The 15,388-nt window shown below is 38.0% G+C and overlaps 2 protein-coding genes, 1 long non-coding RNA gene and 1 pseudogene across 3 annotated transcripts; 3 read left to right on the top strand and 1 right to left on the bottom strand.

Annotated features, from left to right (window-relative positions):
- The first annotated feature begins 3,019 nt into the window (after nucleotides 1-3,019).
- LOC137815353 (uncharacterized) lies at nucleotides 3,020-4,155 on the top strand. The gene is made up of 3 exons (XM_068618497.2): nucleotides 3,020-3,097; nucleotides 3,184-3,733; nucleotides 3,899-4,155. Exons 1-3 carry the CDS (start codon nucleotides 3,020-3,022, stop codon nucleotides 4,153-4,155), a joined length of 885 nt encoding a protein of 294 aa, XP_068474598.2.
- Nucleotides 3,457-5,939, top strand: LOC150029470 (uncharacterized). The gene is made up of 4 exons (XM_090302869.1): nucleotides 3,457-4,364; nucleotides 5,039-5,418; nucleotides 5,496-5,686; nucleotides 5,775-5,939. The coding sequence occupies exons 1-4, from the start codon at nucleotides 4,336-4,338 to the stop codon at nucleotides 5,937-5,939; spliced, it is 765 nt and encodes a 254-aa protein (XP_090158995.1). The 5' UTR covers nucleotides 3,457-4,335.
- A 207-nt stretch (nucleotides 5,940-6,146) lies between these two features.
- LOC150029469 (uncharacterized) lies at nucleotides 6,147-7,177 on the bottom strand (annotated as a pseudogene).
- Nucleotides 7,178-10,252: 3,075 nt separating this feature from the next.
- On the top strand, nucleotides 10,253-11,790 carry LOC137816700 (uncharacterized). Its single transcript, XR_016518714.1, has 2 exons — nucleotides 10,253-11,450; nucleotides 11,592-11,790. It is a non-coding gene; the product is annotated as an uncharacterized LOC137816700 (long non-coding RNA).
- The last annotated feature ends 3,598 nt before the right edge of the window (nucleotides 11,791-15,388 follow it).

Genomic DNA, 15,388 nt, shown 5'->3' with positions numbered 1-15,388 from the left:
AATTGATAAGCTACTTTATTAAATTATGAGAGTTTGGTGAATTTATAAAGTAGGTTCAAAATGTAAGATAGAATTAGATATGTTTATACAATATTTTACATAAACTTTTTTTTTTGATAAAATATATTTTGAGGGTATTTCTAATTTTTAATTTTTAATTAATTTAAAATCTTATAAAATAGTATTCATTCAAAAATTATTTTAATTATATTCATGTTACTTACAATTGTTATTTTTTTTCATAATGTATATTTATTATTAACCCTATACAATATTTCTATTTAAATTAAAAATAAATTAAAAATAAGTATTTTTTTAAATAGATGTAAAATGTATAAAATAATGAAAAAATATAGTTAAAATACACAATATAATAGGAAAATATTTTAAAAAAATCTACCATCTATTAAAATATATTTATGAAATGGTAAAATAAATATTATAAATAATATAATAGCTAACCTAAAATATAGAATATAAATGTATCTTAATAATAATAAACATTTTTTTATCATTATCTTATTTAGTAAAATATTAAAATAAGAATTTTTAGATTAGTAAAAGCGATGAAATCATGATTTATGAGTGAATAGAGAAAATAAAAAAAAAATTGTGCTTAAATACAGATAATAATATAAACTATTTTATATAATAATATTTTTTTAAATTTCTAAAATAGTATATAATTTTTTCAATATAATGATTAATTATTTTTTTATCTAAATTTAATTTTTATTGAATAATTTTCTTCTAGTGTAAAACTTAAAAAAAAAAGTGTTTAATCTTATAAGAATTACTTAATATAAAAGTGTTATCAATACATTTCTAACATACTTTTTCTTTACTTAAAAATTATAAAGTTAGGTTATCATCCAAAATATACATAAAAGGAGGACAACTGATAATTTATATGGGTGTTTGAACATTTTTTGGACTTAAAGGTTATGCCCTCAATCCTGTTTTATGTGTGGAGGCCTTTTCGAACAGAATTGCGACTAAACAGAATTTGCAGAGAAGGGGTGTTGCAATGGGAGATAATTTATGTGTTTTATGTGGGAAGGAGGAGGAGACAACTTCACACATCCTTGTATCTTGTGAGGAATCAATTAAAGTTTGGAATATGTGTTTCAGCTGGTTGGGGATCTGTTCGGTGAACCACAATGAGTTGATTTGCCATTTTGAACAATTCTCATGCATATGCCTAAATCAAGAAGGCAACAGATTATGGAAAAGCATGTGGGTTTCAATTGTATGGTGTATTTGGAAGCATAGAAACATGGTCATTTTTAACCAAGCAAAGGTAGATGCAGAGGAAATCCTTACTCTGGCACAAGTACAATCCTGGGTATGGATGAAACATAAAGAAAGGAAAGTTAATTTCTCTTTTTCTGATTGGATTTTATCACCTTTAACATGTATTAATATGGTAACAAAGTAAGTTTAACTTGTTGTAATATGTTGTTATCTGTGTAACTACTCCATGATCTATTTACAAAGCATGAAAGGTTGGATTGCAATAATAACTTAGTCTGATTTATGTATACCCATGGATATGTCACAATCTGTATTTTAGTCACTTGAGAGGTGGAGAAGGTAATGCTTTGTGTTGCAGGTAAACAAGGAGAGGAGCTGATACGCGGTTGCTTAAAAAACCAAAAGAAAGGGATTGAACACCAGAGTTATGGACAGGGATGGAGACTCCCTGGAAAAACTATTAAAATTTAAAACAAAAACTCCTTGTCCTTTTCTTTTAACGATGGTCTTATAAAGACCATTTCTGGTAGACAACTGGCCTAAGCTAACAGAATTCCAAAACAACAACATCTTTTCAGATCCTCACAACCAGACAAAAACATAAATAACCCTATATGATTAAATCTTTTAACCATGTGGGCTGGATATCTTTCTAATGGGCCTCTGTGGTATAAGGCCACTATCAATTGATGTCCCCTGAAGATCAACCTTGTCCCCAAGGTTGTTGGACGTGGGTTTATGGCAGACATTTGGAAGAGGTTGTGGGTCCGTGAAGGGTTCCTTGAGTGTAGAATGGGGAGGTGTGGTTATCAAAGGGCTAGGATTGGATAAGAAACTGTGATCGGGTGGTGAATTTGGTTAGGTCGTTATTGGAATCATATCAGGTCGTAAGTGAGGAATGCGGAGCAGATGTTGGGATTGAAAGTTGTTGGGCCGAGTAAGGTGTATTAGTGGAGGGGGACAGCTTCTTCCTGCACCTCCATGATTTCTTCGGGCACCTCCATAAAGTTTAAAAATACCAAAATTATCCTTCAGTAAAAAGATAAAAATGAGAAAGGAAGTTACTTCGTGTGGTGGGGTGCATCTGGAGCTTGAGTGGTGGTGGTCCTTGAAGTAGTGTTTGAGGTGGTGCACGGTGGTAGGTAGCAGCGGTGGTAGGTGGTGTTGTCATTGGCACCGTTGGTGAGGTACATTCTCATTCTCATTCTCATTCTTCTGCCTTAAATAAATATTTCCGCATTAGTTAATCTGGTGGATCCACGGATCACATAATCCGGTGCTTAAGTAAAGCGTTTCGGATTAGATAACTTTTGTGCATACTGGATCCGAAACCTGCCAAAGTCATATTTCCGGATTGTGTAATCCGGTACCAAATGAACTATGGATTACGCAATCCGGAAGTGATTTTAGAACATTCAATATGTCTTGCGTATTACGTAGTCCGGTACTCATTTTGCTATATGAATTTCAATTACGCATTACACAATTTGGAACATCAAACATGACTTACGAATTATATAATCTGGTAGTCATTTTGCTGTGAAAATTTTGACTTATGGAATACACAATCCGGAAGTCACCTTAAATGACTTATGGATTACGTAATCCGGAATTCATTATGCTGTTAAAATTTGACTTATGGATTATACAATCCGGAAGTCAAGTTGTCAATTACAAAATCTTATGCTATTTTTGTTTTGCATATGTGAATTTATGAAAATTATAATAAAATGAAAATTTATGTTTTATGAATGAAGGTGTAAGTATGGAAGAATTAATGAATTATGTGCATCAACATGGATTGTTTGAAGGGGACTATGGTATCCATTTTACAACAGATGAGGTGAATAAAATTTCCTTTCATTTATATTTATTGCATTATAATTTGAAGAAGTGATTTTGTAATATTGTTAGAATAACTTAGTGTAGGTGTTTCCTTCGCGAGAAGACTTACTTGAATGGGTCCGTAGGGTTGGTTATGGACTTGGTTTTGTTACTGTCATTATTAGGTCTGACATAGCAAATGGTAAGCAAGGGAGAAAGACATATGTCTTGTTAGGCTGTGAAAGGGGGGGTAGTTACAGAAAGTATAAAGATGGTTTGGAGGTTAGTGTAACTGGTACTCGAAAATGTGAATGTCCCTTTAAATTGCGAGGTAAACCTGTTGGAAAGGGTCAAGGTTGGGTACTTAAGGTAATATGTGGTACTCATAATCATGATTTGTATGATACCTTAGTTGGTCATCCATATGCAGGCAGATTAAAAACGAATGAACATCCAATGCTTGTTGATATGACTAAAAGCATGGTTAAGCCAGGTAACATTCTACGTAATTTGAAGGAGAATAATGAGGATAATATGACAACAATAAAGCAAATATACAATGCAAGATACTCGTACAAGAGATCAGTTAGAGGACCAATAACTGAATTACAACAGTTAATGATGTTGTTAGACCGTGACAACTATCTTCATTGGAGTACGTGTCATGAGTCTTCAAATATTGTTAGTGATATTTTTTGGACTCATCCTGATGCTGTGAAACTCTTGAATGCATTTAACATTGTATTCGTAATGGATACAACTTACAAAACAAACAAATATTGACTGCCTTTGCTTGAGATTGTTGGTGTAACTTGTACAGGTTTGTCCTTTTTTGCTGGTTTTGCATTCTTATCTAGCGAGAAAGAAAAGAACTTCATATGGGCATTACAAAAATTTAGAGGGTCACTTTTGACATCGCATGTGGGGCCTGAAGTCATTGTTTGTGATAGAGATCTTGCTTTGATGAATGCCATCAATATTGTGTTTCCTAAAACAATAAATCTTCTTTGTCAGTTTCACATCAATAAGAATTTTAAAGCAAAGTGTAAAATGTTGGTAGATTCTGTCGAGGCTTAGGAAGTTGTGATGGATTCATGGAAGACTATCATTGATTGTACAGAGATTGGTAAATTTGATGAGTTTGTGAAAAATTTTGAAACTATTTGTTCACCGTGACCATTACTTTTTGAATATGTGAAGAACACTTGGATTATTCCGCACAAAGAAAAGTTTGTCAAGTGTTGGACAAAATTGTTAATGCATTTGGGAAATACAACATCAAACAGGTATATGAATACCTTTACTTTGTTTAGAACGTGTATAATGTGCAATTGTTTTATTGTGTTTTATACTTATACAGGGTTGAATCAGCTCATTGGTCTTTGAAACGAATATTACAAAATAGCATGGGAGACCTGTGCTCATGTTGGGATGCTATCAAGCATGTTATTATACTTCAACATAACGAGATTAAGGCATCATTTCAAATGAGTCTACATGTGATAGGACACACATTCAATGTGCAATTGTATAAAATGTTGGTTGGCTCTATATCTAAACATGCTTTAATTCTCATTCCTGAAGAGTTTGATCGGGTCAATGATGTGGGATTTGATAGTGAACGATGTGGATGTGTACTCAGACAGACTCACGGATTACCATGTGCTTGTCAGTTAGCCAGGTATGTTATGGGTGTCATTCCTCTTAATGAAGTTCATGTTTTGTGGACGAGACTGAGTTTTTCAGGTTTATCTGAATGTGATTCATCATCTCGGTTGTCAATTCAACAAGAATGGGATGTGATTCTATCCCGGTTCGATGAGGTTGATATTTGTGGCAGAGTGACAATTAAAAACAAGTTGCGTGAAATTTCCTATCCGGACATGACAACATTATGTGCACCACTTAATGTAGTTAAAACAAAAGGATCTAAAAAGAGTCAAGGAAATAAATTTCAGAGGTCTACAAAACGCACCCGTTCATATTTTGAGCATGTAGATCGCATCCATTTTGTAAATGATAGTTCATCATCTTTGAAGACTTGTAAGGGAAAGGTTAAGGTGATGACCAACACCAATGCAATTCCCATGCTTGATCAATTTTATTTGAAATGTCACCCTTATATTTTGGATGTAATAGATGTTAAAGTTGATGGACATTGTGGGTTTTGTGCTATTGCCTCATTGTTGGGGATGGGTGAAGAGTCATGGCCACTCATCAGAATGGATTTATTCAAAGAAATATCTCAGTGGCGTGAAGAATACGCAACATTGTTAGGTGGTCATCAACGAGTAGAAGATATCAAGAGGTCCTTATTAGTGGATGAGTTGTCAGTGGTAAGTGCATATTCATAAGACTCATGTGCATTGATTAATTGAACTTGTATGCAATCTAATTTCATTATTGCATTTTGCAAGCTAGTGTTGAAAAATGGATGACAATACCGGATATGGGATACTTAATAGCAAGCAGATACAATATTATCTTAGTTTGTTTGTCATTGAAACAAAATATTACTATTTTTCCATTGCGTACTGCACCCCCTACCGATGCTAGTCTACACCGATTACTATGTATTGGTCATGTGTATGATTCACACTTTGTGCAGGTAAGGTTATTACTCAACACATTATATATATATATATATATATATATATATATATTCCTTTGTTTGCTAATTTCCATTTGTGGTGCAGGTAAAATTGCTTGATGATTGTCCCATACCTACCGCTGACATTTTATGGTGTACACATTGTTACCCAGAGGCAAGGTTATGGTCATCATATTACATTGCTCGGATGCAATCTTTTACCCAATTAATCAGTATTAGCCCGACATATGTGAACCTTGGAGACGATTGATGTAAACATAATTTATTATGTCGGTTTCTGATGCATAATTTATTACTTAAGTTTTGATTCATAATTTATTACTTCAATTTCGATTCATAATTTATTCGCATTTATGTCAGATAAAAAATAAAATAACAAACACTATAACATAAATTAATTAAACCATATTGTACACATACAAAGTTACTATCATTACAATCATGTAATAAAAAAATATCAACGACTTCCACGAATACTACGTGATTGTCTCGTGTAGACTGCCCCGTCATCTGCCACACTCCGGGCTAACTGCAGTGCTCCCTCCGTACTCTCATATGCGTCAGTGCCTGTAGTGACCTGACGACAATCTATCATGCGCTGGAGGATACTGGCAATGCGCCTAAATATACCCTGCACCAATTTCAAAATAAATTAAACTTGTTAAATATATTGTTTAATCACATAACAATAAAAAAAAAACTTACCGCATGTGCACGCTCATCTTGAGACGAATGTCCTGCCTGCTCAGCATTTGGACTACGAAGGCGACGACGTGGTACAACACTGGGTCGATCTCCAAGTTCACCTTTGCGAATGTATGGGTGTGATACCGTCCTAAACCAAGACATGAACTCAGGAACACATGCAGATGGACTAGAAGCAACTCTCAAACCTGTCACCACGTGGTGATCAAACTGCAACCACCTTTAATCAATGACATGTGCACTAGGAGCCTCAGCCGCCATCGGTGATGATGGAATGCTCTGCTCGTACCCAAATTGCCGCAAAAGACGCTCGGACATATGTCTATGTGATAAGCTGCCCAATCGCAAGTGACCCGAGAATAAATAGATGGTCTCAAATGGTCTGCTCAATCTATGGTCCTCATACGGAGTCCAGATGATTTCATCGTGTGTGACCCCATCCAATTGCACTCGCACATCACCAACTGTGCAAATCTGATGGGCAACAATATACCGTGCTGCCCGCGGGTGTACATCGTCATATGAGGGATTAATATCCCTTCTTCCAATGCCCGAGAAGTGCTCATAAATTCATGCCTACGTAATTCAATCATATTAATTATAAAATATTTAATACAAAACATTATGGAATGTAACATGTGATTGTTAATTATTTGTATGGTTTCATACCTGAATCAGTGTCGCATAACTGGTCAACTGCTTCGTGTTAAAATAAGATGCATCCCCCAACTGCTCATATAGATATGTAAGTGTTGCTGCTCCCCGTGCATATCCATGACACATATGTAGATTGTTGAATAACAATAAGTACGATATAGATACAGAGGTGACACTTTTATCTGCAAAAATAGTGCATCCAAGCAGATGCAACAAGTAAGCCCTGGCAGCACACTCCCAAGCCTCTTGAGCGCAACATTCCTCATATATATCTCAAAGCCAACTCAATCGTACGTGGACGCCTTGACACTGCCTCATCTCAGCCTTCCCCCGAGTCTCATCTACCCCTAGTAACTTAGCTAAAATTGTTGCAGCTCCGTTGTACTCGAAGGGCACATATGTTGGGAATTGACCCAAAATGGGGAGGTGTAAAAGAGATGACACATCATCAAGTGTGATGGTCATCTCACCTACGGGAAGGTGGAAGGAGTTTGTCTCCCGATGCCACCTTTCAACAAAGGCTGAAATCAATCCCTTGTCACCCACTTCATAACTTATATTGCACAAACTAAACAATCCGAAATTTTGTACAAGTAGCTCAATATTAGCATGAGGCATCCCAAATTTACGTAATTTCCTACCGTGAGATACCAATTTAAGTTCTCCCCGATCCTAATATAAATGTTGTATATATTAAATATAATTAAATAAATTTAAAAAATAATTAATAAAGATAATTTAATTGAAGGTTTTTTCGTTCTTACCTCACCCTCCCAAAGCTTAACAGCAACATGGTCAGTAAAATTTACCAGTAAAGACCTATCAGAAGGTCCTCCAGGAAACCCTTCTATGTGGTCTACTTGGTCATCATTCTGTAATTCTTGTTCATTGTCATTATCAATATGAACATCATCATCAATCCTTTCCTCGACACCACCTCGGTCTCTTCTACGGACGGATGTCGTCGGTCTTATGCAATCATGATCCTGAGATCCACCACCTCTAGTTTTAGCCATATATATCCACAACACAATTTAAATTTCAATTATTTACAAATAATAAATAATATAATCATGAATTTGTGTACATAATATAAAATTTAAAAAAAGTTTTTAACAAGTGGGTTGAAAAATAAATATATAACAAAAACGCAAAATCACAAAAATGCAAACTTTGTAAGAACACTACCGGATTACATAATCCGAAACACACACAATGTAAACCTAAACCAGATTACATAATTCGAAACACACACAATGTAAACCTAAACCAGATTACATAATCCGGAATTACTAAAATACCTAAACCGGATTACCTAATTCGGAATTACTAAAATAACCTAAACCGGATTAAGTAATCTGGTATTACTTTACATTCACAACTATACCGGATTACATAATCCGGTGCCTATTATGAAAAAATGCACAGAGTACCGGATTACACTACAAACAGATTACACAGCAGCAGGTTTCAAAAGCAATGCAAAATTTGGAAAATTCAACTTACTAACCTGTGAAGAGGGCACTTTGGATGTGTGAGTGATATAGAATGTGGAGTTTAGAGAAATTTGAGAGATGAAGAGAAAAAACCTTTGAATGGAGGTGTGGAGCGACGTCGCTGGAAGGATTAGAGAGAAAACGCATGAAAGTGAAAGTGAAAGTGAAGGTTAGGTAGGTTAAAGGTATATTAAGCTGTTATTTTAATTTTTTAATATTTTTACTGAGGGGTATATTAGTAAATGTACTTTTAGTATGGGGGTGGGAGAAGAAGTCATGGAGGTGCAGGAAGAAGTTGTCGTGGAGGGGGCGTGTGTGGTTAGTGAGGCGAAAGTTGTTTTTGGTGTGGGCTGGACTGGTTTGTTTGAGTGGGTTAGGTTTGCATTAAGGTGGGTTTGGAGTGTTGGAAAGGGAAAATGTCGTTGTAGCATTAATGCCATGTGGGTGGGTATTAATGGGGGTGGTTGGCTGATGGGCTTATAGCTTTAGTGGAGTGTGGGTGGGTTTTAATGTTGTTGTCTGCTGCATTTATGATATCAGAGGCACGTGGGTAGGTTAGGTGAGATGTGAAAGGTTGTGCGACTGTGGCCATTGATGGTGGACACGTGTCGCTAGTAGAGGAAATCTAGCTGCTGTTAGGTGAAGAATCCGTGTGAGGGAGTGAAGTGTTAGAAGGGGTTAAGTTGTTTTGTGAGTGTTCAGAGTTGAGTTTTGAATCGTCTTGAGTGTTGGTAGGTGGGGAAAAATTGGGAGGGTTGGCACTCAGGTGGTGGGAGGTGGTATTTTTGTTGTCGTGGTAAGGTTTAAGTAGCACAATGTGGAAGACCGAGTGGATTTTAGACGAGGGAGTGAAGTCGAGTTCGTAAGCCACTTCTCCTATACGTTTGGTGATGCGGTATGGACCATAGTATTTTCGAGTGAGTTTATGGTGAGGCTCGGAAGAGAGGGACCATTGTCGGTAAGCTTGGCGTCGCAACAGCACCCAATCATTAACGTTGAAGAAGTGATGGCGCCTTGATTTGTTTGCGATCTGAGCCATGTGACGTTGAGTGAGAGCAAGGGTGGTCTTCAACCGGTGCATTATCTGTGTGCGTTCTTCTAAGGTGGTGGCGAGAGCTGGTTCTGTTGTTGTGCCCAGAATGTAATCTGGTATGGAAGGTGGAGGTCGCCCATACAGTGCTTGAAAAGGAGTGGTATTAATGGCGGTGTGGTAGGAAGAATTATACCAAAACTCGGCAAGGTGTAAGTACTTGTACCATGTCCTCGGATGGTCACTTGCGAAACAACGTAGGTAAATTTCTAATCCTCTGTTTATGACTTATGTTTGCCCATTTGTTTGGGGATGATAGGCGGTGCTAAATTTCAGTTTGGTGCCTTGTACGTGAAAAAGTTGCTTCCAAAAATAGCTGAGGAAGAGTGGGTCTCTGTCGAAGATGATGGAATTGGCAACGCCATGCAACCTGCAAATCTCAACAGAAAAACGGTTAGCCAATTGGGTTGTGGTGAAGGAGGTGGGTAGTGCTATGAAGTGGGCAGATTTGGATAAACGGTCACATACAACCCATATGACAGTGTGGCTAAAAGACGAAGGTAAGTGTGTTATGAAATCTGTGGTGAGCTCATCCCAAATTTGGGTGGGTGGGGGAATGGGTTGTAGAAGGCCTAAGGGTTTGGTGTTGATTGGTTTATTTTGTTGGCAAGGGAGGCATTGTTTGATGAAAGATTTAGCATCTCTATACATTCCAGGCCAGTAGAAGGACGCGGCTAGGCGAGCCATGGTGGCTTTAAGGCTCGAGTGATGGAAGAGGCCCCAGCATCAATCCTATCAAAGGCACAAAAATGCTACATTTAAGGCAATCACTAGAGTCATAGTCAAACAGGGGTCAAAGGGACATTTTTACATGTCATAGACTCTAGTGTGAGATAGTTCTTCTTCCTTTTCTAGTTAAAGTAGCATAGTTTAAATCTTTTTGTAAATGTGATGAAACATGCAAAGTGGTACTTAAAAGGTTAAACCTAAGTTTAATTAGAAATAACCATTTCTAAGTAAACTTAGGACCGGCCCAATTAGCTAGACCTAATGGGCGTAAATTCTAGACCAACCACACAAGGAATACTTCTAGAATTTACCTCTATTTAGGCGCCACTACACCCATGTGCTCCCATGTGCCATGTGCTCCATGTGCTTCCATGTGCTCACACTTGCATGTAATTTGGCTAGCATTTCATTTGTATTTGGCTCTTCAAATTCCATCCCTTCAATCCTATATAAGGAGGTGCTTGACTCTCATTTTGTAAGATTAATTTAGTATTGTTATGCTGCCAAACTTGAGTCATACTTTACTCCCTTGCCTAAGATTTCGGTCTTAATCTTCAATCCTTCACCTACCAAAGAGGGTTGGCCAAACCTCCCTCAATTTCCCTACTCTCATGTACCTCCAAGGCAGCCACACCTCCTATGATGGCCTTGATCCATCAACAAGCCACTAAGCTTCCGCAAACCACCCAAAAACCACAAAAGAGAAGAGCTCAATGCCATCACTAAGTGTCCAGCAGAAGGTGTGGCATGGAACTCGTGAAGCACGGTGGTCCGCAGAGATCCTAAGGATGGCAAATAAAGTCTTCGGTCGTGATACAAAAGGTGGTTTTGAAAGGTATAGTCTCTGTTTTGAGTAGTTGTGACTTTCTGAACTTCATGTTTCCCAGATTCTGATTGGTAATATGTTTTTAATTACATAAGGATTTCTGGGATTGGGGAAGAGATGGCCAAAAAAACAAAAGTGGGTGGCCGAGATAGGAAATCAACTGCTTGATTGTGGCGGTCTGGGCAGTACAGTATCTCAAAACTGTACCCAATGAGTTTGGTGGCCCATTTTTGCTGCTCTGGTGTAGAACATGCCTTGGTAAGTAACTCCTTAAGACTTTATTGATCTGTGATAATTTGAAAATGAGTACCAATTAGGTAGTGTCTCCATTTTTTTACTGCTTCGGTGATTGCAAGCATTTCTTTGACATACACTGAACTATTCTACATTTTGGGACAGAGCTTCTTGCTGAAGAAAGCAATGGGATGTCCAGCTTGGGAAAGAACTGCGCCTATGGCAGAATTGGAGGCATCCGTTTCAACCACAAACTGAAGAGAGAAATCTGAAAGATGCAGTACAGGGGGTGTAGTTAGGAATTTCTTAAATTGTAAAAAGGCCTTTTGTGCCTTTTCATTCCATGTAAAAACTTTGAATTTTAGTAAATCTGTGAGTGGAGAGGCAAGAGTGGCATAACCGCGTATAAATTTGCGATAAAACCCGGTAATTCCTAAAAAAGCTCGGAGAGTGGTGAGGGAGGTGGGTTTGGGCCAAAGCAGGATGGCCTGGATCTTGTCTGGGTCAGGGGCCACAGTCCCTGCTTGAATGATATGGCCCAAATAGGAAACCCTAGGTGTTGCAAACATGCACTTGGATTCTTTGACAAAAAATTGGTTGTCTTGAAGTAATTGGAGAGTAATGGTAAGGTGTTGGATATGTTCGAGCATGGATTTATTGTAGATAAGAATGTCATCAAAGAAAACTAGCACAAATTGCCTTAGATGTGGTCTTAGGAGGTCATTCATGGCCGCTTGAAAGGTAGAAGGGGCATTAGAAAGCCCAAACGACATAACTAGAAACTCATAATGACCATCAAAGGTTCGAAAAGCAGTTTTATGGCAATCAGTGGAGTGTACTCTGATCTGGTGATATCCAGACCTTAAATCCAACTTAGTAAACACCCTAGCTTCTCTTAACTCATCCAGTAATTCATCAATAGTTGGAATGGGGAATCTATCTTTCACTGTAATAGCATTCAAAGCCTTGTAATCAACACAAAATCTCCACGACCCATCTTTTTTTTTATAAGGATAACCGGTGAAGAGAAAGGGCTATTGCTCGGGCGATAAGACCTTCCTTTAGCATTTATTGGATGAGTCAAGTCATGGTATGTTTATGGGCATGTGGGTAACGGTAGGGCTTGATATTTACTGGTGGAGAATTTGGTAGTAGGGGTATTCGGTGGTTGTGTGGGCGGTCTGAGGGTAGGCCATGGGGAGTGAAAAAAACTGATTGGTAAATGTGAAAGAGGTTGGTAACGTGAGGGTTGATATTAGATGGAGGTGGAGCATGGGAATGGAGGTCCGGTTGGAAGACTAAGAGATGAAAAGATGCTACGGACTTGGTGTGTAATAGGTGACAAATGTTGGTGGCCAAAACATGGTTATTTAAAAGCTTAGTGGTACCTCGTAGAGTGATGGGAAGGCCATTGTGGTTGAAAGAGAGTTGAGGTGTGGAGAAATCTGCTTGTATAGGTCCCAGAGAACGTAACCAGTCCATGTCAAGGACTACATCAACACCTTCAATAGGGATTAAGTAGAAACGCATGGAGAAACAATGTTGTTGAATGGAAATGGTGATGTTGGGGCATATAGATGAGCAATGTATTTTCTCACCATTGCCAACCATTATGGAGAAGAGTGTGATTGGGAGAGTACAAAGGTTAAGAAACAAGGCAAGGCGAGGTTGGAGGATATTGTGAGAGTTGCCCGTGTCGATTTAGATAGTGACTGGAAGACTGGCAATGTGGCCTTGGAACTTAAATGTGTGTGTTGAAGGTGTACCTGATAATGCTTGAAGAGATAGGTGGATGTGAGAGGCGTCCATGGTTACTTGGTCATTATCTAAGGTGGAAAGGGTATCGGGTGGTGTATTTGATGGGCCTTCGTCTCCCAGCAACAACAAAAAACGTTTGGTTGCACATTTGTGACCAGGAAAAAATTTCTCATCACAATTGTAACACAGTCTCGCTACTCTTCTCTCTTGAAGTTGGGTTGAAGTAAGTTTTTTTATAGGTAGAGGTGATGATGTGGATGGTGTAGCTGGTTGAAGAAAAGGGGGTCGGGGTCGGGCTAACAAGTGTTATGATGGCTGAGGCAGAATGGTTAAGGAGCGTATAAAACGCTTGGTGTCATTATTCTAGGATTCCAAGAGTTTGGCAAGACCTATGGCTTGGGTGATGGAAGTAGGTTGGAGTACCGCTATCTCACGTCTGATTTCTGGAATAAGGCCCGAGATGAAACAGTTTAGGATCATTTCTGGAGTGAGACCTAAAACCCGATTGCATAGCTTTTCAAATGTTCTCTGGTACTCAGTAACAGTGCTATTTTGACGTAATTTGAACAGTTATGCTTGATGATTAGCATAAGTGGAGGGCCCAAAACGTAGTTCTAGTGCACAGCCGAAGGAAATCCAATCACTGAGTTGATGATTTTGATACATCCACTTGAACCAACTTAGAGCATCACCACACATATAAAAATCCGTCATGTTTAAGCGAGACTCCCAAGCTATGTTATAAAATTGGAAAAACTGATCAACTTGGAAGAGCCAATCCAGGGGATCTGAGCCATCAAAAAATGAGAGTTGTAATTTGGGTGGTCTAGGCATGGTTAGGAGCGGAGGGGGAGAAGAATGTGGTGGGGGAAAGATGGTTGGAGTGGTAGATGTGGTAGCGTTAGAGCCTGATGGTGGGATAGGTGATGTCGTCTCTACAGGAAAAGGTATAGGAGGGTTTGGGGCCTGATCGTTGTGTTGAAAAAGAGTTGTAGGTATGGCAGTTAAGAGGGTGTTGATGGTGTGGGTGAGAGTTTCATGTTTTGTTTCCAAAGCTATTTAGCAGTTTTCTAAGGATTAGTGGAGGCTACTGTATTAATTTTCATGATGTTCATGGGTGTTATGGAGTTGGGTTTGGAGGTTAACTAATTTTTCTAGAATGGCCTGTAAAGTTTCATCTAGGTCTTTGTTTGGTTTAGGAACCATGGTGCACTCTCAACGAAAGCACCAATTGATACGTAGTTGCTTAAAAAAACCAAAAGAAAGGGATTAAACACCAGGACTACGGACAGGGATGAAGACTCCCTGGAAAAACTATTAAAATTTAAAACAAAAACTCCTTGTCCTTTTCTTTTAACAATGGTCTTATAAAGACCATTTCTGGTAGATAGCTGGCCTAAGCTAACAGAATTCCAAAACAACAAAATCTTTTCAGATCCTCACAACCAGACAAAAACATAAATAACCCTAGATGATGAAATCTTTTAACCATGTGGGCTTGGATATCTTTCTAATGGGCCTCTGTGGTATAAGGCCACTATCAGGAGCTGTCAATGATAAGTATCAGAGGACAAAGAAGCAGTTTTCTACAGGGAGGAATCAGAAGTGTTGTTTTTATGGGCAACAAAAGCTAGTATTGGCTAGAATTTCATGCAGATCTACAGCAAAGTAAGGGGGAGAAAATGAGATGTTGAGAAAGGGAGAGAGCGTGAAAAGGAGATGGCAGTCATTGATACAGCTAGGTAGAAGGCACACATCCGCGACAACATATTTTAAGAAAGTGGGGGAAGGGAAAGACGAAAGGTAAATGAAGAGAAAAGAGAAGTAATAATTAGGAAGAGCAACAACTGCCAAATGTGATCACGGTGAAACAGTTCTTTGCTGAGGATTCATGAGAAGTTTGCTGGTATAAAGCAACAAATTATGCAGAGTGCTGATATCTTAGGGAGTGGATAAAAACCCACAAAAGGGAAACAAACTTTTTAATTGTAATCTCTATTCTGTCATGAACTATTTGTAAAATATAGTATTCTGATTAGGATGCATGACTATGTAGAGAGTAGGTTGTATAAGGGTTGGGACACCCTGAAGTGTCCCTTTTATTTTTTAATTTAATTAATTATTTGTTGAAAAAAAAACTGATAATTTATAGGCTTAGAATATATTTGAAGAGAAAAATAAAAAAAAGTGAAAATTAATCTTTC

This window comes from Phaseolus vulgaris, chromosome 1, assembly GCF_051622355.1.
Source record: "Phaseolus vulgaris cultivar YP4 chromosome 1, ASM5162235v1, whole genome shotgun sequence".
Taxonomy (NCBI): Eukaryota; Viridiplantae; Streptophyta; class Magnoliopsida; order Fabales; family Fabaceae; genus Phaseolus; species Phaseolus vulgaris.
This window is presented reverse-complemented; position numbering and strand designations above follow the sequence as displayed.